The sequence below is a fragment of the Macaca mulatta genome, chromosome 7 (assembly GCF_049350105.2).
Source record: "Macaca mulatta isolate MMU2019108-1 chromosome 7, T2T-MMU8v2.0, whole genome shotgun sequence".
Classification (NCBI taxonomy): Eukaryota; Metazoa; Chordata; class Mammalia; order Primates; family Cercopithecidae; genus Macaca; species Macaca mulatta.
Window position 1 is genome coordinate 161,452,748 of NC_133412.1, and position 26,816 is coordinate 161,479,563.

Consider the following 26,816-nt stretch of genomic DNA (forward strand, 5'->3'; position numbering starts at 1 on the left):
CCAGTATAGCTGTGATCAAATTAACTAGGGCAATTTTGCCCCTGAGGGCACATTTAGTAATGTCTGGAGACATTTTGGCTGTCATAACTGTGGGCGGTGATGATGCTGGCATCAAGTGGGTAGAGGCCCAGGGATGCCACTACACATCTCACAATTCGCAGGACAACTCCCACGATAAAGAATTATCCAGACCAAAATGTCAATAGTATCGAGGCTGAGCAACCCTACATTACATGAAGGGAGGAAAGAAGGAGCCGTCCATGGAAAAACTGTCATGGGCTGTCATTAAGAAATGTTGTGTAGTCTGTTTTGTGGATGTCACATACGTAGGTCACCCCAAATGTACATTCTGGCCCTATCATTAAAGCTACACAAAATCTTAAACTAATTTGGAACAGACCTGGTTGATAAAGCTTTAAAATTATTTGCATTTTAAAATAATTACTTCCTACCTTCTTGCCTCTTAGGAAAAGGAAGAAAGCAATTGTTCACATTAAAACCAGGGTCTTTTCTCTGATAAAAAATAAACTCACGGCAGGGCGTGGTGGCTCACGCCTGTGATCCCAGCACTTTGGGAGGCCAGTGGGCAGATCACAAGGTAAGAAGTTCGAGACCAGCCCGGCCAATATGGTGAAACCTCATCTCTACTAAAAATATATAAAAATTAGCCAGGCATGGTGGCATGCGCCTGTAGCTGCAGCTACTCAGGAGGCTGAGGCAGGAGAGTCACTTGAACCTGAGAGGCGGAGGTCGCAGTAAGCCGAGATTGTGCCACTGCCCTCCAGTCTGGGCAACAGAGTGAGACTCTGTCTCAATAAATGAATAAATAAACTCACATTATCAAGTAACATTAATCCTACTGAGTTATTTGTTAGGAACTTATAATATGGTAAGTACTAGGGCAGGCATGACATAGAAGCAGATACTCGAGAGACATATGGGCACTCGTAAACTGAAGTTCACCAATATTGTGTCTTTTCTACACTACTGAAAGACAGCCATTTCTTAACCTAAAGCCTCAGCCTACCACTCTGCCCTCCTCCCCTGCCTCTCTGGGCGCAATGCTGATGTGCAGAGTCAAGACCCTTGAACCAACAGGTATTGGAAACTGTAGCTGAACCTACAATGCTGAAAATAACACCCAGTTTCCAAAATAGGGATTTTGATCTGTTTGAAATAATAATTTTTATTTTTTTATTTTACTTAAAAAAAGTTGTAGAGACAGGGCCTCATTCTGTTGCCCAAACTAGAGTACAGTGACGTGATCCTAGCTCACTGCAGTGTCAACCTCCTAGACCCAAGCAATCCTCACTCCTCAGCCTGCTGAGTGTCTAGGACTACAGGCACTCACCACCACACCCAAGTAATTTGATTTTTTTTTTTTTTTTGAGACAGAGTTTCACTCGGTCACCCAGGCTGGAGTGCAGTGACACAATCTCGGCTCACCACAACCTCTGCCTCCCCGGTTCAAGCGATTCTCCTGCCTCAGCCTCCCAAGTAGCTAGAACTATAGGCACACACCACCATGCCAGGCTAACTTTTGTATTTTTAGTAGGAACAGGGTTTCATCATGTTGGCCAGGCTGGTCTCAAACTCCTGACCTCAAGTGATCTGCCTGCCTCGTCCTCCCAAAGTGCTGGGATTACAGGTGTAAGCCATCGCACCCAGCTCGATTTTTTTTTCCAGAGATGGGGGTCTCACTATGTTGCCCAGGCTGGTCTTGAACTCCTGGGCTTAAGTAATCCTTCCGTCTTGGCCCCCCAAAGAGCTGTGATTACAGACATGGACCACTGTGCCTGGCCCTTGAAATAATAATTATTTTAAGTTAACCCTTTTACTGCTGAATGCGAGCTCAAAGATGCGCTGGCAGAAACAGAAGCTTCCTGCCAATTGTGTTCTTAAAAGCCTCTCCTTGATCCATGCCAGGCACATGGCAGATGCCTGCAGGAGTCTTTGGCTTCTGCCACATGCCCCTTCCTGGAATCTAAAGTGGTTGATCAGTCCACTAATTTAACCTTATTAGCACTTTGAGATTGTCATCACTTCCATCTTAAACATGTGGCCTGTTCTAAATTTTCCAAGTAATTTTGGCACTCATAAGTCTAGGGTAATGTTTTATTACTTGTCAGTGACACCCAGAATCATTTGGATCCATAAGCAAATAAACATTTCTGCCATATCCTTGGCGGGGAAAAAAAGCCAAAAAAAGAAAAAGGTGTCCCTTGGTTTTACAGGAAATATCAGAAAGCCTGCTGATCCGAGCCAGATAAAAACAAGCAGGTACTTCCTACCAGAGTCCAAAGTCCAGCTTGGAGCCAAGAAAATGAGAACCAGTCCAAAATTTGACTGGTTTTCCTACAGCATCCTATCAAGTGACAGTCAGCCTGGCCCAGCAAGACAGCTAGCCCACAGCAGGGGACAAAGAGGCTGCCTGCTTCCCAAACCTGCTTCAGAATCCAATGTCAGCCCTCCTTCATCCCAAATAAGCAGATATTTAGGATGCTAACTGCCCAGATATTTCCCTGGGAGCTCAGGAAGAATTATTTTTACTTTGATTGGCATGGTATACTAAAATATTCTAAACTCCGCATTGGTTTCATAGTGTAGATTAATCAATCTGACAATATTTTCAGCCCACCTAGAAGAGGTTAAGGCAGGATTAGTGGTTCTAATCCAGGTCCTACCACCAATTCACTGTGTGAATCCAGGCAAGTCACATCATGGGCTGCATTTTCTCAGGTGTGAAATCTATGAGTCTCACAATAGTAGTATTCCCCCCAAAGAGTGATGCACAAACGACCTGGAACTAAATTCCTGAAATGCTGGTCACCCTAGAGTGGGACCCAGGAGTGCATCTTAGAGCATATGTACATGACTATATTAGTGCTCACCAATTTTAACATCTACTACTATTCTTGGAGATAAAAGAATGCATTCCAAACCCCCTTTGCAGTTACGAACAGGGCCTGGTAACTAGATCCGGCCAATGGGCTCTACCTGAAGGACAACACTCTGAAGAGCCAGCATGCAGCGCTCAGTTCTTTCCCCTGCCCTACTAACCCCTGAGCCTGAGAAGCTGCCTGGGTTGCAGCAGATCTGGCAGGAGTGGGAGTAAGCTGTTTGTGATAGGCTGGCTTATCCTGATTGATTCAAGGATCCCAACAGCCACCTAATTTATGACAAGGAAGAGAGAAGACATCTTCTCTATGAGTGGTCTCTGTGGCTAGCAGTTAATTGACATCTATGTGAGACATTGTCATTTGCTTACTCCAACCTCTTTGCTAACGGAATTCTAATTTTGTTCATCACAGCAATGTGTTCAGCCCCAAGAGATGAAACATGATTCCTCTGCTCCTTAAGCATTGGAATCACCTGTAGAGCTTGGTAAACACAGATTGCTGAGCTCCAGCCCCACCCCTGCCACCACCACAACTTTCAAAGAATTTTCATTTCTAACGGGTTTCCAGTGGATGCTGATACTGATGGCCCAAGGGATACTGAGGCCTAAGGTTGAGGGACCAAACTTTGAGAATCACTGGTTTAAGTCCATCATGGCAATACCATCGTCCTTTGTCTGATACTTCCTTTCCTATCCTCCCCTGCAGATGCTGATGTGATCTCATTCTGGTCAATGAGACAGAAGGGGAAATTGACAGGGTAACTTCTGGGAAAGATTTTTCTTCCATAAAAGGAGCTGGTGTCAACACAATATTGAAAAAGAAGAAAAAATCTGGAGGACTGACACTAACTGGCTTTAAGACTTATTATAGAGTTACATTAATCAAGACAGTATGATATTGGAGAAAGAATAGACAAATAGATCAATGAACTAGAATAGAGAGCCCAAAATAGAACCACATAAATATAGTCAACTTATCTTTGACAAAGGAGCAAAGGCAATAACATGGAGAAAAAAATAGTGTTTTCAACAAATGGCACAGGAACAACTGAACATACACATGCAAAAAATATGGCTGCAGACACAAAGTTTACACCTTTCACAAAAATCAGCTTAAAAATGATCACATACCTACATGTAAAATGCAAAAGTATAAAACTCCTAGAAGGTAACATAGGAAGAAATCTACATGACTTTGGGTGTGCCAATTACTTTTTAGATACAACAACAAACACATGCTCCATGAAAGAAATAATTGATAAGCTGGACTTCATTAAAATTAAAACCTCTCCTCTGTTAAAGACATTACCAAGAGAATGAAAAGATAACCCACAGACTGGGAGAAAATATTTGCAAAGGATATACTTGATAAAGGATACAAAGGATATACTTGATAAAGGACTGTAATTCAAAATATACACAATACGGCCGGGCACAGTGACTCAATCCTGTAATCCCAGCACTGTGGGAGGCAGAGGTGGGTAAATCATCTGAGGTCAGGAGTTCAAGATCAGCTTGGCCAACATAGTGAAACCCCGTCTCTACTAAAAATAAAAAAATTAGCCCGACATGGTGGCACATGCCTGTAATCCCAGCTACTTGGGAGGCTGAGGCAGGAGAATCACCTGAACCTGGAAGGCGGAGGTTGCAGTGAGCCAAGATCACGCCACTGCACTCCAGCCTAGACGACAGAGCAAGGCTCTGTCTCAAAAATAATAATAACAACAACAATAATAATAATACGCTATACATTAAAACTCAACAACAAGGAAACAAATAGCCCAATTAAAAACTAGGCCAAAGACTTTAACAGACACGTCACCAAAGAAGATATAAAGATGACAAGTAAGCATCTGAAAAGATGCTCCACATTATACATCATCAGAGAAATGCAAATGAAAGCAAGATACCACTACACACTTAGAATGGAGAAAATTCGAAAGACTGACAACAGCAAATGCTGATGAGGATGTAGAGCAACGGAACTGTCATTCATTGTTGGTGGAAGTACAAAATTGTATAGCCACTTTGGAAGACAGTGTGGCAATATTCTTGCCATGCAATCCAGTTATCACACATCTTGGTATTTAACCAAAGGAGTTGAAAACTTACGTTCAACCAAATAACCTGTGCACAGGTGTAATTCATAATTACTAAAACTTGGAAGCAAACAAGATGTCCTTCATTAGGTGAATGGATACATAAACTGTGATACACCCAGAAAATGGAATATTATTCAGCACCCAGAAGAAATGGGCTACAAGCCATGAAAAGACACAGAGGAAATTTTAATCCATATTTAAGTGAAAGAAGCCAGTCTGAAAAGGCTACATACAGTATGATTTCAATTACACGACTGTATTAGTTCATTTTCTTGCTGCTGATAAAGACATACCCAAAACTGGGAACAAAAAGAGGTTTAATTGGACTTACAGCTCCACATGGCTGGGGAGGCCTCAGAGTCATGGCGGGAGGTGAAAGGCACTTCTTACATGGTGGCAGCAAGAGAAAAATGAGGAAGAAGCAAAAGCAGAAACCCCTGATAAACCTATCAAATCTCATGAGGCTTATTCACTATCATGAGAATAGCACAGGAAAGACTGGGCCCCATGATTCAATTACCTCCCCCTGGGTCCCTCCCACAACACATGGGAATTCAGAGAGATACAAGTTGAGATTTGGGTGGGGACACAGCCAAAGTATATCAATGATATTCTGGAAAAGGCAAAACTATAATAAAAACATGAGCAGTTGTCGAAGGTTAGGAGAGCAGGATTGAAGAACAAGCAGGGTACAGAGGATTTTTAGGAGAGGGAAATATTATGTATGATACTATAATGGTAGATGCATGTCATTATAAATTTGTCCAAATTTATAGACTCTACAACACCAAGAGTGAACCCTAATGTAAACTATGGACTCTAGGTGATAATGATGCATCAATGTAGGTTCATAAATTGTAACAAATGTGCTAGTCTGGTGGGGGATACTGATAATGAGGGAGACTGTGCATGTGTGGGGGCAAGGGGTTAAGAGATATCTCTGTACGTTCCTCTCTATTTTGCTGTGAATATGCAACTGCTCTAAAATAGAAAAATTTTAAGGGAGTTCCTTTTGTATTTCCTGATATGAGGTTGGGTGAAAACGTGCTATTTGGTCATGAAGCAGCCATCCTGCAATGTGAGTGACAAGTCTGAGGATGAAGAGTCACCATGCCAAAGAAAACAGAGCAGAAAGAGGTAACAAATCTGGATACACCTGACATTGTGGAGTTGATAGCACAAGCCTGAGTCAATGTACCTCCAGGCTTCTTGCTATGTGAGATAGGGTCCAAATTCTTAACCCATTGTTAATCAGTGTTGGGACTGTGAAAATTGTCAGAATCAAAATGAGGTTACTTGTGTTTAAAACCCTGACAAACAGAGTCTGGGAAAGCTAGGAAGGAAGGGTTCTCATGCACAAATGCCTGATTACAAGAGCTATCATAAAAAACTGCAAAAACTACAACCTTGCACAAAACCCATCACCGCCTTATGCAGAAAAGTATGTCTGCGAAGACATCTACCCAGCAACTGCCTGTCCAACCTTGGACTGGCATCACCCTTGTTATTGATCCTTGTACTCAAGGATAATTAGCTCAAAACAATTATGTAATCCTCCTCATTTTTCCTTTAAAAAACCCCTTTATTTTATTTTCTTTTTTTTTTTTTTTTTTGCTTTACCTCCCTGAATGCACACATAGTTTAAACTGGCATGTATGTTACCACTGCAACACCAATTCCTAAGTAAATATCATTTTCTTTCAATGAGCCTCTCTCTGTATGTTATTTAGGGTGACATAAATGGTGTCAGAAGTGGGATCAAAGTGAGTGCACCTTAGAGGAATGAGAGGTCCCTGGAACTGAGTGCAGTACTGACTGAGCCCTTTCTGCTCTCTGCTTCTGTCCACTGCTTCTTCTGTCTGGGTGACTCTCCTCTCAGATTCTCAGACTCCCTCCCTTTGGTGAGTTCTTTTTGACTTTACATGTGATTTGATTTGGCTGAAAGGTGCCTTAAGTAAAGAATTTTTCATCCCTCTTTGGTCTATACGAGGGGTTTTTATTTGTTGGCAAGCACTTTCTGGTAGAAAAATATCCTTCTGCGTTGAGTACTCTGGTTTCTACAGAATTTACATTCTGTCTTAGTGGCATGTCTTTTCTGGTGAATTCACTTTTGGTTCTTTCTGTACATCTAGCTTAATATTTTATTTGGTCTGCACACCTGGCTTAAAAAATTTGTGTGGCCTGGCATGGTGGGTCACGCCTATAATCCCAGCACTTTGGGAGGCCAAGGAGGGCGGATTGCCTGAGGTTTGGTTATTACACACATCTGCAAATAATTTGGCACCTTTACTTTTACCTTTTCTTTGTTTCTGAACATCATCTGAGAGCAAAATTAAACTAAGTTTAATTTTAATAAACTAAAATTCTAAGTGGTGGTGCAAGAAGGCCATTTAAAAGTGTTGTTTTAAGCTTCTATGTTTGTAGTCATATATTACACAGCAATAGAAAAACTAATGCAGCAGCAAAGTCCTAAATCAGGGTAAAGTGACTATAAGCCCTTTCGGAAACAAAGCTAAAGCTATATTCTCTGATCAGCTTATGAGCAATAAAGCTAGTAATTTGATCTCCATCTGACTCCTCCATTTCACAGTTAGTTCTGAACTCCAGAGGAGAAGAAAGAATTTTTATTTATTCATGTCATAAAAACTCCAATAGTAAGGCATTTTATTACTCCACAACCAAAAGCATTTCTAAGTAATCCAATACCCCTCAGCAATTCTTTAAAATGAAGATCAGACCTGGGATGTGTTGGAAGGACCCAAACCAGGGTCACCTCAGGGTTCAGGCATCTAGAAGACCAACTTTATATTTATTTTATTGATTGATTGATTGATACAGGGTCTCACTCTGTCATCCAGGATGGAGTGCAGTGGCACAATCTCAACTCACTGCAACCTCCACCTCCTGGGTTCAAGCAATTCTCATGCCTCCACCTCCCGAGTAGCTGGGATTACAGGCACGCACCACCATGCCTTGCTAATTTTTGTATTTTTAGTACAGACAGGGTTTCACCATCTTGGCCTGGATGGTCTTGAACTCCTGACCTCAGGTGATCCACCCACCTCAGCCTCCCAAAGTGCTAGGATTACAGGTGTGAGCCACCATGCCTGGCAGAAGGCCAACTTTAGATTTTATTTTTACTCCACAGTAAATCCTGTCTTCCCAAGAGTTGAGGGAAAGCATAACAGATCAAGAGAAGGGCTTAACACTCATTGAGCAGATGAAATACATAAACCTTCCCCCATGAGAACTAAAAATTCACAACCCCAAGCTTTGTTAGTTTATATAATTTTCACTTCTCAAATAACCACCTAAACATAATTGGACTTTTAAATGTAGTTTAAATCAGTGGCAGAAAACTTTGAGATTTTCTACCAAAACTTTATATGCAGCAAGCAAACTGCTGCAGGATCAGTTGTTTGTATATTTAGGAAGTGTACTTACACTCCCCCTGGAATTCGGTCACCCTTTCCAATAGCATCCCTCCAACACTTAACAAATGCATTCATTGTGCGCTGCCAATTCACTAATATGCAACTGTCTCGCCTTCCTAAAAGAATCCTGATCTTTGATGGTGCTGCAAGGAGCTGAGCGGACAATCAGCAAAAAAGATGAAATGTGAGGTTTCTAAGGCTCTGTATCGGAATCTGTTGATGATGCATTTGAGAGGCAGTTTCAAGGGGAAGGAGAACCGTACACTCTATTTGTAGTCTGAAATTCATTAGGGGAGACTAAGTCCCTAAATTTAGTAGCAGATGTCCAAATGATTGCAACCTCTTCCGTCATTTCGAATATAGTAACTAGAATTTTTTCTGCTAAGGAGGATTTCAAAAACTTTTAGTCCAATCCTTTCCTCTACAAATAAGGAAACAGAGCTCTAAAGAAGCTACATAAAAATAAAAATGCCAGATCAGTCATTTCCCCAACTGAATCCTGTTCTGAGTGTTCAATCCACCAGATTCTTTTTTCTCTATCACAGGGCCATGAGGCAGCAGCTAAGAGGGTGCTTCCAAGCAGTTCAAAACAGTTCTTGGAGACAGGGCTGCCGTGTCTGGTTTACGAAGACCTAAACATCTGAAAAGCAGGGAAGCTGAGCACTGATGGTTTCCATGGAGACTACTGGGGAGCCCAGGTGCACAATCTAATGAGACCACCGGCCAGCCAGCATTAAGGAGCAAAGGCTGTGGGACATTCCAGTAAAACTCACACACCACAGAGCTCCTCAGATGAAACCCGAATGAGTGTCTAGCTTGCCCATGAGGGCTTCTCTTGCAGAGACACGCTGAAGCTCTGGGCTCTCTACGTCTGCTCTACGACAAGTTCTTTTCCACACATTATTTCATTTAATCATCACCAAAACCTGACAAAGTAGATTCAAATTGTATCCCCTTTTGTGGATGAGTAAACTGAGGAAGCTGACCAGAATGAGTGAGATTATAAATGGCTCACCCAGCCATGGTGACTCATTCCTCCCATTTTACTCTTTTTAAAAAGCCTCTGAAACTGCTCATCTGAAAGCTCTCTTGCATTCTTCTAAAGAGAAGTATAAGCCATTATTGTAGAGACAGCCTTGAACTCAAAATTTGAGAGTTCTTACAGGGTGAAAAAGCACAGCTTTAGAGCTTCCAGCTGATCTTGTCTTTGGCCACCATTCCTAGATCCTAGAAAAGACCTCAAAATGTCATTTTTAAATATTAAGTCATCATAAGAAAGCATTCCCTGAGGAAGGTTTGAAAGACTTGAGAATCAGGTCAGTACTGAGTAAGAGAACAGAAATGACCTTACGCCTGAGCAAAACAAGTGTTCTGTGAAACCATACGAATGAGTGTGAGTTAAAGGGCACTGGGAACCCCAGTTTAATCACTCAGCCACTCATGCCTGCAACCGACGCCAGGAATAATTTATTAATTTTAATTTTAGTAAATAAATTCCTTGAGTTGAGATAGTTGTTTCTTGTTTAAAGATAAATATTCCAGAAAGGAAAAAACCCACTAAGGCAATAGCAATCATCGACAGTTCAGTAGGAAGTAGTACATCAGGATGCCATTTCTGAGGGAGCACTGAGCAGTGAGAGGTGGGAGAGAGACAGACCATTAGGAGACAGGTGCAAAGCACAGAGCAGTGTCTGGAGAAGTTAGGCGTCTGGAAGAAGCAGGATTAGCCTAAAGACACTGTGCTTGAAAATAAAATGGAGTGAGGGAGTTCCAACAACAAAATGGATGGATTTACAGTTTTCTACTTCATTACAAACACAATGAGGAACCCCATCTTCCATCTTTAAGGAGAAACTAAGCTTGTTCCACCTCTTCAAAAAATCTGTGTTGGCAAATCCATACTTAACCCTCTTGTGTTGTGATTGCAGAAATACCACTCTAAAATAGGAAGCTACTCAAAGAAGGAAGTTTAGGTGCAAGATCTTTGACTTCCATTGGCCAAAACAGAAAATACAATCATAACATTAAAATTATTCCATTAAAAGCAGATAATGCCCCTTTACTGCCTCCTGGATCCTGTCAGGCTAAAGCCAACTGGATCGCAGTGGTTATAATTTAAATATGATGCAGTACTCACTCGAAAGACCTTCTCCACTCTTGCAATGCTTTTCCCAAAGATGGTTCCAAGTTGGTCTCCAATTCCAGCCAATAAGAAACCAAAGAGTGGAATTCCAAAGATGGCATATAAAATACAAAAGATTTTGCCTCCTTCAGTGCTCGGAGCAATATTCCCATACCCTGGTAAGAAATATTAAAAAGAGGGAGAGTGGCAGAGACATTAGCATACTGACCAAAGAACTCACAGACTTTTTTAAAAGTTTGTACATTCCCCCACCTTACAAGCTTTAGGGAGTAGAACTTCATTTCAAAGTCCCTATACAATTCGCAACATTGTTCCGTTGCTTCTCTTCCTTCTCCCCTTATAAACAGTTTTAAGGTTTCTTGGATATTAACACATTTTAGGAAATTCATGGTCACTCAGAACTTTCATTTTCATTTCTGACAAAAGGTAATACCACCTTTTTCGGAAACACCAAGCATCATGGGCATGTCTAGTTTAGTGAGACCTGAATGTGTGGGAAGGAATCACCATTGCACTTCTTAGACTTGACAAGAGCTTCTTTTTCACAGTCTTACCCATAGGCTCCACCTGGACAGATTCTGGCTGTCTTCAAGGGTGATGGGTACTCCATATTAAAGAGGAAATGTGGTCTAGCACAAAGTTAGAAAGGACTCATGAATTGTCCAGCCCTACCCTGGGAAGTCTGAAAACAGGAAAGAATAGGGAAGGGAAGGCTTTGTGCTGTCTCTCCCCACTGCCAGTGAAGTTTAGCCCCCTCTGGTTCTTTTTTTCTCTTTACTGGGAACTCCACCTCATCTCTGAGTCCTGCCTCTCCTCCCAACAACCTCTTGCATTGAGGGTAATAAGGTGCTAAAAGTTTACTGATGGATGTTTAAATACAAGAGAATCTTTTTATAGTCCAGTCTACTAATATGTATTTCAAATAGTGCTTTGAATATACCCACATCTGCATTCTTAAGAGTACTGCAATTACATAAGTAACTTACGTACAATGAGTACTGGGCTTACCCTATATGGATGAGGCTAAAGAAAGTATTGCTGGAAGAAAAAGGCCTATAGCATTAGCACACTTTATATGGAGATGAAAGTCTAAATTAATTAATATTCATTTTGTGACAATTGATATTACAATCTTATGTTAAAAAAGTATCTAGACAGTAATCTAACCATTCTCCCAAATCTGGGTAACTTATGTGGGGCCTGTTTCTGAATCCATTCAATGAGCGAGTTATTGGGTCCATGGTTATTGATAGGTTGGGAAAGCAACATGATAAAAAATAATGTTGATGGTTAGTCCATCATTCAGCCACCCACAGGCCTACAGAACTCACGGTTGCTTTCTGCCTTCAGGAATGAGTCACCTGGATACTTTCCTTGGCAATCTTCTGTTCTGAATCATTCAAACCTCTTATAATAATCTAAACGACAGCTTCCATTTCTAAAACGAGTGTTCAGGCTAGGCTTCCTCATCTTGAACTTCTTTTACTCACCAGGATTTTGATTTAAATATCCAAAAAAGCTCTCAGAACTTTTCTCAGGTATTTTCAGGAACTTGGGCAAAATCATTTTTCCAAGCATTCTCCTCTAGAATGGTCGAGCTGACATTAAGCTAGCCCTATTGAAAAGGAAACAAATGAGCCTCTACAGTTTCACTTCACGCAGGTTTATGGTGACTCTTGGAAACTTCCAAGTAACTTGTGAAAACACTGAAGATCCCAGCTTGACTGACTCACAATAGCCTAACTTCGGGGAATGTAGGTTGTCCAAGTGTCTCAGAAAGAAATATATTGCAGACATAGGCAAACAAATGGAGGCTTGGAACTGGATGAATAGGCATCTCATTAATCCTGACAAGTGCTACACCCCCTTCCTCCAGCTTTCAGAGATGGCAACCCCCACCTCCTGGGTAAGACGCTGTGGCTTACCATGGAGCGTCAGGGAGAAGTGAGGAGATGAAAGACCCGATCCAATTCCACCTCACACTACCTGGTTCTCTTTAGGCCCACTTAACCTCTACAAATCCTAGTATCAGAGGTACTCAAGGAAAATGCAGGGGGGAAAAATCAATGGACTGTAAAGTACTTTACCAATGCAAAGTATTATTATTATTATTGTTATTATTATCACAATTGGTTCCTTATTTGTTCAGTGTTTTGTTGACTAGAACACAAAAATAAAATTAAAGCTAAGTTCTTGGGTAAGAGCATGAGTGATTCAATACTCAAACAAGCCTTTAAATATATTCACAGTCATCTTTCTTTGGTGACGCACTGCCGAGCGGATAGAAAGTCATCATGCTTGAGTGATGCCGTATCTCATGCATGGGTGCGTGTGCGAGTGTTTTTGTGCTCCATGCCTTTGGTGAACTATAAGGAGAGACTGTTTGACCCTCAACCCTGTCACTCTGGGAAAATTCCAGCACTTACACTTTGGAGCTTTGCTCTGAGGCAGTGGGAAGACCACATTTCTGGATCTGGGGATTGAGTTACATCCCGCCTGTCTGACTGCCCTGCCCATCCTTCCAGAATGCTTGGGTAAAACTTTGAAGTAAGGTGCGACAGTTGTCTGTAGGCTCTAGAACTAGAGACTACACAGATTTCTGTTCTGATTCTTCTATTTACTAACTCTCAGGTCATAGGCACATTCTTAATCTCTCTCCCTCACTTTCTTCATCTAAAAGACAAGGCTATTAAAATGCCTACCTATAGCTATTAAAGATTAAATGAGTCACATGCAAAGCAAGAGTTACATGTTAAGATTAAATACCTGTGAAATATAGTGCAAACTAAGCACCCAGTGGTAGCAATTACCAGTTTGCCTTGTGCTTTACTGTGGGAAGGAATTGTTTCTGAGCAATATGTCTCCAGGAAAACTCAGTCCCAGAGAAAACAGACGGTTGATTCCTATTTTCCCTCCAGAAACTTCACTGTCCTCCCATGGCACCCACAGCACCAGGCGGTGACTTTCAGCAGAAGACAACCAGCTCCACAAGGGCAAACAGCCAAGGAGAGGCTGTAATGAATGCACAGTACCAAGATGAGCTCAGATCTGTTCACCTCTGGCTAGAAAAAAGTTCCATGTTTTTCATGAAGAGAAAGCTGGCATTTAAAGAGGAGTTGTGCCTGAGGAGCGCACACAAAGGCTTCCATTTGCTGTTTACGTGCTACAGTCAAATCTTTGCCCAACTGTGTGTTGTGCAGCCCTACTTGTTTAGTTGAGAGTGTGCTTCTTATTATGGTCACCAGTCTGTCTGCGCAGGCAGGGCTGCTTTGTGGATGTGCACCCTGTGCAGTCCCATGGGGCCCACACTTAGATGGATCCAGGGCTTGCATTAGTGCTCTAAGCTTACCATTTTGATGTTTTAGCAAGGGACCCAACTTCAATTTGTAGTGGGTGTCACAAATTATGTAGCCAGTCCTGGTGAATCTAACTGGACTCCATTGCTTACTAACTATGAAATATTGGGCAAGTTATTTAACTTCTCTGGGTCTCAGTCTTCTCATAGATAAAATGAGGTTAATAACAGTACCCACTCTGTGTGGTTATGCAGGATTAAATGAGATAATGTATCTGGAGCACAATGCATGCTAACTAGTAAGAACTCAGTGAATGTTAGCCATGGTGATTTCTCTTTCCAAAGCCACGGGTTAAACATACCATCTAAATCAAGTGTGGGGGCTCACACTCATAATCTCAGCACTTTGGGAGGCCAAGGTGGAAGGATCACTTGAGGCCAGGAGTTTGAGACCAGCCTGAACTATATTGTGAGCCCTTGTCTCCACACACACAAAAAAAAGTTTTAATTAGCCTGGCATAGTGGTGCACACTGTAGTCCCAGCTACTTGGTTGGCTGAGGCGTAAGGACAGTTTGAGCCAGGAGTTTGAGGTTACAGTAAACTATGATCACATCACTGCACTCCAGCCCAGGCAACAAAGCAATACCTCTTCTCTGAAAAATAAAAATAAAAATAAACATCCAATCCAAGTGCTGGGTAAGTACCAACAGGTGCCTTGATAGCTTGATAGGGACAACCCTTAAATGAGGCTGCCAGGCATGTGATGCAGTGACTGGCTACCACCTGGGTCCTGACCAGAGGCTGTCTCTCTGATGTGGGTAGAGTCCGGTGGCTCAATCTGAAAATGCCTCACAGACTAAAATCTAATCGCATTTCACAGGTATTGGTAAGAACCTGATCCCTCGCTGCCCTTCTACAATCACAGCTTGTGAAAAGCATCTGCACATAGAAGTGAGCATCATTGATCCAGCTTAGAAAAGCTAGTTATGGGGGACCCACCAGCAGAGCCAATAATCAAAGGCAGGTGGGACTTTCTCACATTGAATTAGTTACTGAGAAAGGGACTAGGGTGCAGGTGCATCCCTGACATTGACTGAGCAGAGTCTGCTCTTCTTCTGGTGTGGCTACTGGTCTGGAGAAGTGCCTGAAGGTATTCTGTTTGCTATACACTTGTAAATCTTTCCATATATCTCAGCACAAGAAAAACCTTCTTCAAAAAGAAGTGCTTTGATATCCTCAGATAAAAGGCACCTCTGATACTAAGGAGTAGCGCTGCTTTTCAGAAAAGATTCTATTATTCCCAAAGTGTCTCTATACACATTCTACCTAATGAACACATTTTTTACGTCTGAAAAGTACATAACCTTAAGCTGCTCATGAGAGCCTTTCTGGAAAGAAATTTGACAAGGCTTTAAAAAGGTCATTTCCTTTGACAGAGCAAACCCTTGGTAATCTTTCCAAGGAAACAACCAGAGATGAAGACCACACTTCACAACGTAACACTATGGTGTTACACTATTACAAAAGTAGAAACAGCTTAAACTTCCAGCAATATGTAATTATAGTGTGAATAGTGGATCCAATAGAAACCATCAAATAATATGCTTTTCAAAGAACTTTAGTAATATGCAAAAATGTCTGCAATATTATGTTGCAAATTTTATGATCGCAAGGAAATAGGCCAATATTTGTGTATTTCACAATTAATGAAAACACAGCTCCTCAGCTCTCATGGTTCCTCTTTCCTGACTCCTAACTAGTGGAAAATTGCTCAGGAAGAACTGGAAGAATTGCTGGGCTCTGAGTGTTCTTATAAACCTTGTGACCACATGCAACAAATGAATTTACCACTAAGTAATTGGAAAAACAATTATTTCTGCACCTCATTATTCTTACTTACATTATATTAAGGGTTTCTTTGGAATTCTCTAACTGTATGACTCTATCAAGATCCTCTACTCTGGAGTTAAAATTTAGCCAGGGAAATGGTGTTCAACTTACAATGCATTATTTTTCAATTAAAAGAAAGAAAGAGTGAGAGAGAAAACCGTGTTTTCTAAATTAAATAGAACAAGGACCCTATCTCTTGTGTTAACACTGTACCTTGATACTGAAGTGGACTTTGCATTTTACTTTTGGTTTTGATGCATATTTGTTTTGCAGTAGTTTCCTGTTCAGCATCCACCTTCCTTCTGATTTTTGGGAAAGACCCCTTTCCTGTGCATAATTGGTATGACACAGTGTCCTGCCTCCCACCACAGAGGAAACAGCCTCCTAGGCAGCCAGGATGTGTGCACATGAACAAATAGGATGGTTCTGCCTAAGACTTTAAATCAAGAGTCCATGGCTCAAAGATGATGGCAGATGGCAGCTGCAGCAGCCAGCAGGCTCAGTCACTAGCTGTGGAGGTCAGAGGATATTCACTGGCCCTGCATGAGCTCTGATCCAAAGTGTGTATTGGGATGTTCTCAGTTGCAGGTAATAGAAAGCTCAATGCACAGTCACTTAAACAATGAAAGAAAATATGTTGACCCCAGTAAATAGAAGGAGGTTTAACATTTATTTCTTAACACTTTCTGGGTAGCTCTATCCAGAGCTCAAATGATGTAAGCGAGACCCCATTAACCACTCCTCTTTTTCACTCTGCTTCTTTAGTGCTTGAACAATTCTAGGCAGAACAACCTAAGGGGAAAAAAATGACTGGCAGTGCCTTAGGCCTGTCTCTTTCCAGACTTACCTTTAGTAAGAAAGGGAGGTCATTTCCTCCAAAGCTCCAGCAAAAGCCCCTAATCCAAATCATATGTCCATCTTTGAACTAATAATTGTGGCCAAGCACTGGATTTCTTAGTCTAGACAAGGTGATTGTTCACCTGAGGCCTGGGGACCAAGCGTGGGGAAGGGAATCACTGGGGATATGACAACGAGGACATGGGTGAGTAAGTGTATGGAAGCCAGGCAACAGAATCCAAGGGCTAAGAGCCATTTGCTCAAACTCAAAGATTCCAGTGTAAGTACACACACAAAAAAGGGCAAAAACTGTTGCATATCAAACATTCTTCATTAGGCAGATAGAGCCACCATTCCTCAGTCGCATAATATTGTGTGGATCAATAAACATAGCTGTTCAATAAACCGAGTTCCTGGATTCCTAACAAGATAACACAATAAACACCATTAATGCGCCTTCCAATGTAGCTATAGTGTTTTTCAATGCAGCAGACAGATCATTCATTTAGCCATGTCCTGAAACAAGAAAATTAGGAGTTTCCTTCAATATACACTAATGTCTCATGAATCCAATACTGGGTACCAGAGAGCATATTCCAAAATGTACTTCTTGAAGTGGCCCAGACTTTCTCAATTTTAATTGGTTTACAATAAATCCTCCTACAATGCATGACGCTTTTCCTCAGGTTAACAATCTGCTGAACACAATGAAATCTGACATTGTTCTTCTTAGATCTACTACAGCAATGCCCTCTGGTGTTGTTCAGGTTTCTAATGCTTTTCCCCTTATACCAAATGATGTCAGGCCACCCAGCTTCCTTTGTTGGATGCTGTGAGTCTGTGGATTAAGCTGACTCAACCTGGCCTAGAGTGCCAGAAAAGGCTTCTAAGTCCCAGACCCACTGTGTCATGGGCATTTGAATACTTTTAATAAATTTGCAGATTTGCAAGTGTAAAGCTAGCATGTCATATAATTAGATTAAGAGCCTTTCTAAATAAGAATGGCAATTTCCTTCATCCAAAATGTTCTTGTTGCATATAACTTTCTGGATTTCACCTAGAAACAACCTAGGTCGTGAAGGCTAGATCTTAAAACCAAGGCAAAATCCTGTGCCTCTAAACCAACCGTTAGCCTCTGAAATTTTTGCCTGTAGGAAGTTGATTGTCAAAACCGTGCCTTAGAGGAAAGAACCTCTCAAAAGGCACAGCTGGGCCTCAAAGAGCAGTAAGTCAGGGAGTTCCTCCTGGAGAGTATAAACAAGTTTTAACGAAGGAATTTCCCCCAGCAGGAGGGCGGGGGAGCCTCTCAATGCCTGTCCATCATTGCTGTGGACCAGTAACTGCTGGGTGTCTCTCCTGCTTCTGAATGAAGATTTTTATTGCAGTGCTACTTCACAATCGTATGTGGGCAGAAAACCCTCAAACTCATTTTCAGCAGAGCTGGAAAAAGGATATAATCCAGACATTCCAGCATATGTGTAAGAACTACCAAAAGAAGCAGAGATTGGACGGAAGCCATATGAACAAAAAATAAAGAGAAGAAGCTCGGAAAATGATGACAGGGCCCTAAAGTGGTAAATTTCAGAAAGTATCAGAAAATATCCAAGTATAAAGGTGAGGACCTCACTCTGAACTTCAAAAGAGAGGTCCCTGTTTTTACCAAGTATGAAACATAAGATAAAGAGGGACAGCAGCAGAAGCCACCCTGAACTTGATCTGGTTCAGAAAACAGGAGAGGTAGGACAGAAATAATACAGATGGACCCTATTTGCAGGAAACACTCTGTCACAGAAATGAAGAGAGTTAGGATGTCCTATCTGAAAGGTGGTATCCTGACTCACACTGCTCTCCTCTCCCCGACTCCATGAAATCATTTGGCAGAAAGCTGGTCCAGGAATATCCAATTTGCTTGGGGCCAGGTATTTTAAAAAGAAGTTGACCCAACATAAATATAAAACTTCCATAAGAAAAAAATGTGAAAAGAGTAACAAAACTTACCAATGGATGGAGATGCTCACCAGAAAAATGTTTCCAAAATCAGACAAAAATTGTGACCAAGTATGAAATAATTATCTCTAAGAATCTTCACAGGGAAGCCAAAAAGCAGAAATTCAAGAAATCCGTGGAAAATTGAACAAGTGAAAATGAAATGTGAGCTATGAAATTCAGGAAAGAAACAGGAAAAGGAAAAAATTCCCTACTGATCACAAAAAAAAAACAAAAAATAAAATTGGAAGGAGTACAGGGCAGCATAGGCATTGTGTAAAACATACAAACAAAAGGAATAGGGAGAATAAAATAAACAAAATGAAAACTAAATTTTAAGAGTTAAAAAGTAGAAGAGAAATGAGAGACATAGAAGATGAGCAAAGAAGTTACAATATATATATAGCTGTAATCGTCCAAAAAACAAAACCAAAACCACACAGCAAATAAAATGTTTAAAGATGTCAATCAAGAAAACTTTACCACAATAAAACAGTCAAAACCTAGTAATGTTATCAGACGAAAGATAGAGAAATAATATTTGAAGTCACTGAACAAAAGGATGAAGCCACCTATAAAAGTGGAAAAAAATAGGCTGGCATCAGGTATCCCCCAACAGCTGCATGAAAACTGGGAAACAGAAGAGCAACACTGGTAAGACCAGTTAAAAAGAAAATGTGAAGTCAGGCGTGGTGGCTCACACATGTAATCCTAGCACTCTGGGAGGCCAAGGCAGGAGGATCCTTTGAAGCCAGGAGTCTGAGACCAGTCTGGGCAACACAGCAAGACCTGGCTTCTACAAAATATTTTTAAAATTAGCTAGCCCTGGTGGTATATGCCACTTAGGAGGCTGAAGCAGAACAATCACTTGGCCCAGGAGTTGGAGACTGCAGTGAGCTATGTTTGCACCAGTGCACTCCAGCCTGGACAACAGAGCAAGACCCAGTCTCAAAAAAAAAAAAAAGGAAAAGAAAATATGAGTCAACAAAATGGATTTCATTTTGTTTCAACTATCCTTCAAATGTTAAGCTACAACTGTGAACAATGCAAGATCTCACAGAATATTGCTCCCCTGAGCCATTCTTATGGCAACTACTTGAAGATCACTTTCAGCCAAGTAAGTGATCATGAGATAAACCACAGCAAAAGGAATAGAGATAAACATTAGTGATATCTAACTATAGAGCTATGACTAAAACAAATGCAAATATCAGGATAACAAATTAAAATGTAAATTACATACCCTGAGGTTATACAGGCATACCTCAGAGACATTGTGAGTTAGGCTTCAGACCACCATGATAAAGTGAATCACACAATTTTTTTTGTTTCCCAAAGCATATAAAAGTTATGTTTACATTCTACTATAGTCTATTAAGCGTTCAATAGCATTAGGTCTAAAAAAGCAATAGATGTGCCTTAACTTGAAAATACTTTATTGCCAAAAATTCTAATAATAATCTGAGTTTTCAACAAGTCATAACGTTTTTGCTGGCGGAGGGTCTTCCTTTGATGTTGATGACTACTGACTGATCAGGATGGTGACTGTTGAAGTCTGGGGCGGCTGTGACAATTTCTTGAAATAAGACAACAAAGAAGTTGGCTGCATTCATTGATTCTTCCGTTCACAATTTCTCTGTAACATGCAATGCTGTTTGATAGCATTTTACCCACAGTAGAATTTTTTCAAACTGGAATCAATCCTCTCAAACCTTGCCACTGCTTTATCAACTAAGTTGACATAATACTCTAAATTCTCTGTTGTCATTTCAACAATGTTCACAGTATCTTTACCAGGCAGGAGCAGATTCCATCTCAAGAAATCACTTTCTTTGTTCATCCATAAGAATAAGCTCCTAATTCATTCAAGTTTTATCATGAGATACAGCATTTCAGTCACATCTTCAGGCTCTGCTTCTAATTCCAACACATCAGCAGTGGCTTCCTCTAGTGAAGTCTTGAACCTCTCAAAGTCCTCCATGAGGCTTGGAGTTTCTTCCAAACTCTTGTTAAGGTTGATATTTTGACCTCTTCCAATTCATCACAAATGTTCTTAATGGCATCTACAATGATGACTCCTTTCCAGAAGATGTTCAATTTACTTTGCTCAGAGCCATCAGAGGAATCATTACGTATGGCAGCTACAGCCTTATGAAATGTATTTCTTAAACAATAAGAGTTCAAAGTCAAAATTACTCCACCCATGGGCTAAAGAATGGATGTGGTGTTAGCAAGCATGAAAACAACATTTATCTCCTTGCACATTTCCATCAGAGCTCTTGGGTGGCTAGGTGCATTGTCAGTGAACAGTACTATTTTGAAAGGAATCTTTCTTCTGAGCAGTGGATCTCAACAGTGAGGTTAAACTCTTCAGTAAACCATGCTGTAAACAGATGTGCCGTCATCTAGGCTTTGAAGTTCCATTTATAGAAGGCAGGCAGAATAGACTTAGCATAATCCTTAAGGGCCTTAGGATTTTCTGGATAGTAAATGAGCACTGGCTTCAACATAAAGTCACCAGCTGCATTAGCCCCTAGCAAGAGAATCAGCCTATCATTTGAAGCTTTGAAGCCAGGCATTGACTTCTCTTCTGTAGCTATCAAAGTCCTAGATGGCACCTTGTAATATAAGGCTGTTTTGTCTATAATGAAAATCTGTTGTTTAGTATATCCACTTTCTTAGCTAGACTTTCTGGATAACTTGCTGTAGCTTCTCCATTAGCACTTGCCACTTTAACCTGCACTTTTATGTTATCAAAAGGCTTTCTTCCCTTAAATGTCATAAGCCAACCTCTGCTAGCTTCAGACTTTCTTCTGAAGCCGCCTTACCTCTCTTAGCCTTCATAGAATTGAAAAGAGCCCTCTTGCTCTGATTTAGATTTTGGCTTAAGGGAATGTTGTGGCTGGTTTGATCTTCTATCCAGACCACTACAATTTTCTCCATATCAGCAATAAGGCTGGTTCACTTTCTTATCATTAGTGTGCTCACTCACTGGAGGAGCACTTTTAATTTCTTTCAGGAATTTTTACTGGCCAGGAACAGCAGCTCATGCCTGTAATCCCAGCACTTTGGGAGGCCAAGGCGGGTGGATCGCTTGAGCCCAGGAGTTCAAGACCAGCCTCGGCAACGTAGTGAAACCCCATCTCTAGAAAAAATGTTTAAAAAAATAACCAGGAATGGTGATGCACACTAGTAGTCTGAGCTACTTAGGGGGCTGAGGTGGGAGGATCCCTTGAGCCCAGGAATCAAGGCTGCAGTGAACCATGATCGCACCACTGCACTCCTGGGTGGGTGACGCAGAGAGATCTTCTCTCAAAAAAAAAAAAAAACACACAGAATTTCCTTTACACTCACAACTTTGGTAACTGTTTGGCAGAAGAGACCTAGCTGCTGGCCTGTTTCAGAGTTCAATGTGCTTTCCTCACCAAGCTTAATTATTTCTAGATTTACATTTAAAATGAGAGACATGCGACTGACTCTTCTTTTCACTAGAACACTGAGAGGCCACTGCGGGTTATTAGTTGGCCAAATTTCAATACCGTTGTGCCTCAGGGATCTGGGATGCCTGAATGGCCAGCTGCTGGAACAGTCAGAACATACAGCATTCATTGATTAAGTTCACCATCTTCAAAGGGCATGGTTTGTGGCACCCCAAAACAATGACAATTGTCACATCAAAGATCACTGACCACAGATCTCCTTAACAGATATAATAAAAAATGAAACAGGTTGAAAGTATTGTGAAAATTACCAAAATGTGACAGAGACACAGAATGGAGCACACGATGTTGGAAAAATGGCACCAATAGACTTGTTCAATGTGGGATTGCCACACGGCTTAAATTTGTTAAAAAAAAAAAAGTAAAAAAAAAAGTAAAAAAAAAACTCAGCATCTTAAAACACAATAAAGCAAGGCACAATAAAGTGAGATACAACTTATATAGAATGATACCATGAATAAGAGTGGATAGTGGAAGAGGGAAAGGAAGTTGAGATGCTAAGTTCACTGACTGCCTTATATGTAATAGCTGAGTGCCAAGAGTTATCATTTAAAGCTGGCAAATCATATAAGAGAAACATAAGCATGTTTAATCATTTAAAAGATGATCTCCACCAAAACTTTGTGTTGGAAAAAGAAAGAAAAGAGTTATCATCACCCATTATGGGGATCAAATACATGCTGGTTAACAAATAGAACACTAAGATTATTATATGCCATTATACTTATAAAGTTAACCCCTAGGCCAGGTGTGGTGGCTCACCTGGGAGGCCAAGGCAGGCAGATCACCTGAGGTCAGGAGTTCGAGACCAGCCTGACCAACGTGGTGAAACCCCATCTCCACTCAAAGATACAAAATTAGCCAGGCATGGTGGTGGGCACCTGTAATCCTAGTTACATGGGAGGCTGAGGCAAGAGAATCGCTTGAATCTGGGAGGCGGAGGTTGCAGTGAGCTGAGACTGCACCACTGCACTCCAGCCTGGGTGACAAGAGTGAAATTCTGTCTCAATAAATAAATAAATATAAATAAATAAATACAGTTAACCCCAAGACAAAAATACAAAACTCTCCAAGTGTCAGAAAAAAAAGATACACAAAAAATAAGACAAAAACTGATACAGGAAAGAGGTCATTGCAGTTCACTCTATGATCAGCTGCAGAAAGCATTTATCTAGTCAAAATCATGCAGATGTTTCACTTCTATCTAATTAAATATTGGGAAGACAGGAGGACAGGAAAAGAGCCCTTCTGTGGTGGGGCAGGCAGGAAGAAGGAACTAACTCCTCATCTTCCACAATACAAAGTCAAAAAAAAAAAAAATCCCCAAAACTGAAAATTCCAGAAGAAGTACAAGCAAGATATTTAAAGACATGGGGATGAATGTTCAAATCAACAATCAAAACAGATGAAAGTGACGGTCTCTGGGAAGGTAAGAAAAGGTGAGAGGGTCAGAATGTTACTGTTTTTTATAACAAATTTTGTAGAACATTTTGGTCCCTTACTATACAGCTTTAATAAGAAGTACAATTTTTAAAATGGAAGTTGAGCTCAAATGAGTAATCTGAATTCAACCAACCAACTCATATTTTCCATTCTAACCTTTTCATTAGGTTCGCTAGCCTTTCATTCTGGAAAAAGAGATACTTCATTCTGCTTTGGCTTTTGTTGAAAGCCAGCACAATGACTGCATTAATTTAAATGACAGTGTTTCGTAAGCCTCCTCTGAACCTCAAACTATAGTTTATGCTATGAGGACAAAACACTGACTAAGCACCCTTACTCAAGATGATCTGCAGAGAAAGAGATATTAGCAAACGAATGGGTACCTATGGTGGTGATGACAGTTCCAGCAAAGAAAAAGGCACTGCCGAGGTCCCAGTGGCTGCTGTTGTTGGAGGAGTTTCCTATTGGACTGACTCCCGCATTGTCAGCATCAAGGGCATGCTGCAAAGAAAGGGAAAAAGCATAAGACTCAGTTTAAAAGTTGTTCTTTTAGTTTTTGTTTTTTTTAAAAAAAAAAAAGAAAAAGAAAGAAAGAAAGGTTCCAATACATTATTCCCCTGCTCAAGAACCTGCAATGATCTAGAAAGAACTGGTTAAGTGGATGAGGGTACCATCCCAAAGCAAAATGCTGTGCACCCAGTTGTGAAAATTAGAAAATTAGTGTTAAGTCAGGGGGAAACACTAGGATATAGAATATGGTGACATTTATAGAAAGCTTGCAGGCATGGAGTGGCCCAGATTATGAAAAATGCATACAAGTTGCTGCGCATATACACACACAAAAATGTCTAGAAGAATGTTCACCCAAAGTGGACATTTCTGCAAGGCAGGATTTTGGTTGCTTTTACACTCTTCTCTGTCTTGTAAGAATGTTTTACCTTGAGCTTGTTTCCACAGGGCAGGAGTTAAGAGCCATCCTGGCTGTGGCCGTTATTAACTTCAGAACCTTGGGCAAGTTGTTTGAACCTCTCTAAGCCTAGTTCCCTCATTTGCAAACTAGAGATAAAACCTTCCCCACAGGGTTGTTGTGAGGATTAAATGAGATGGTCCAAGTAACATCCTTAGCCCAATGTCTGGCTCCCAGTTAGGGTTTAACAAACAGTAACCAATTTCATGATTGTCATTCCACTCTCACCCACCCCCACACCACACACACACATCTCTCTTTTTCAAAATAAGCTACAATGACTCCTCAATGATTACTGAATTTGGGATTCCATACACCTTAAAATTTCCAACAAACTGGCCACAATGATGACCCATTTTCATCTCACACTGCTATAAATTCCCAACTCTGGGCAGACACTCCATGACATGTTCCCTGTACTTATGTACCTGTGCCCTCCCACAAACAGTGCCCATCCTTCTGGGTCTAATTCAAGCCCTGTTTCTTCCAGGAGACTTAGTCTATGCATCACTGCTTCACAGTTGCCCCCTTCCCTGAGTTCATACTTCGGCAATAATTAAAGATACTGCTTAAAATCCCTTCCTAGCCTCATCACAAGCAGGAGAAGGTGAAAAACTCCTCAGCAGTTCTTCCTGAGCTGGCCCCTGCCACCCTCTTTCAAGCCAGGAGAAAAGGTAGGACGTGCTGTCATGGCAGCCCAAACACACGCTGTTCACACGGGTGAGCTGGGATATAAAAGCGACAGGTGGAAGCCTTGGAGAGGAGGTGACAGACACAGGAGCTACTTCTAGAACAACAAACAGACATTCTGTTCCTTGGGCAAACCTGGAATAACCCTATGTAAGGAGAGCAAGACAGAAATATTGAAATGTAATTACATTTATCCTAAGTAATGCCCATTAAGTTTTGTTAAAACAGGCATATAGTGGTTGTCACAAATCAGATTACAACTGGAAAAGTCAATCATCATTACATTTTGCCTTCTTTCATCTGAGTTATTTCACTCTGGACAAGGGATCAACAACCTTTTCCATAAAGGGTCTGATAGTAAATATTTTAGCCCTAGTGGGCCACATAGGGTCTCTGTTGTATATTTTTCTTTCTTTTAAATAATCTTTTAAATATGCAAAAACCATTTTCAGCTCAGGGGTTGTACAAAAAGAGGCTGCGAGCTAGATTTGGCAGACTCATAGACAGTTGACTGGACGATACAGGGGAAAAAAAGCACCTTCTGTCAAGTGCTGACTCTATTCTTCTCTCCCTCTAAGAGAACATGGAATATTATGCAAGGCCGCAGCCGGCCACTGTTTCTAGCAAACCCTGGCACCCTAGAATTTAAAATCTGGTTGCATGGGATGTGTACAGACTGTCTTTGCATAAATCAGCCTAATTGACAATGGTCACATAATCATCGGAGGTATGTTCTGCTCTGCTCTAGAGGGGAGACAGATGGTGGGTCCTTTCCACTGATAGCATCTCCATTTTCACTGTGCCATATGAGTACCATCAGACCAAGCCACCGAGCCTTCACTAGTGTTTATATCTTCATTATCTACTCAGCTCTGATGGGAATAATACCGCAGGGAGGGCTCTAGGTGTCAGTCACTTAGGTTGCCTCAAATCATACCATCAGTACCTAATATTTACAACTCCTATCAAGCTGTGAAGCGAGGTTAGGCTCACTCAAGTCTCACAGTGCTGAGAATTGCACATAAATGTCATAAGCAAACCCAGCACTGCAAACAAAAATACAGATTTGCATGAAAGACAACGGGGACGATGATTTGTTTCATCAAAAAATCTGAAGAATCCTTTTCAAGTTTCATTTTTCTTGAATTACACAATTTATAAATATTTAGTGTTTACCTATGTAACCCTTAAGGAAAGCGTTTATCAGCTGAAAGGAAAAGGGAACTAACAGTTGTTAAGTGCCTGCCCTTCGCCAGGTGCATTGGAAGTGTCATTATGTTTTATCCTTTCTACAACTTGTGTGTCATTCCATTCTATCCTTTCCATAACTTGCAAGAAAGTAGTATGATCCCCCACCTTAGAGATGGGGAAACAGGCTCAGGAAACTTAATTAACTTGTCCTAGGTCACCCAGTCAGGAAGTGAAGAGGCCAGGATTCAACCCTGTCTGGCCCAAAGCAGATGGTTTTGCCTTTCCTCTACCTTTGGTACCCAGAATGCATGCCGCCTCCCCAACTCCCATCTTCACCTCCAGACATATGAGGAAGAAGGACAGCCATTGTCCAAGAATTTAGGCAGAAGAGACCTTACAAGGGATCATTTCTAATTAGACAGCTTCCTTGAACATGCA

At 41.1% G+C, this 26,816-nt stretch overlaps 1 protein-coding gene across 3 annotated transcripts in view; it reads right to left on the reverse strand.

Moving 5' to 3' along the window:
- The window catches only part of KCNK10 (potassium two pore domain channel subfamily K member 10), a 145,073-nt gene that overhangs the window by 31,837 nt on the left and 86,420 nt on the right, over window positions 1-26,816 (reverse strand). For all 3 annotated transcript variants that reach the window (XM_015144304.3, XM_028850191.2, NM_001261558.1), the window contains 2 exon segments: window positions 23,914-24,031; window positions 10,573-10,733 (listed from right to left, as the gene is read on the reverse strand). In XM_015144304.3, the coding sequence (XP_014999790.1) occupies window positions 10,573-10,733; window positions 23,914-24,031 (279 nt within the window).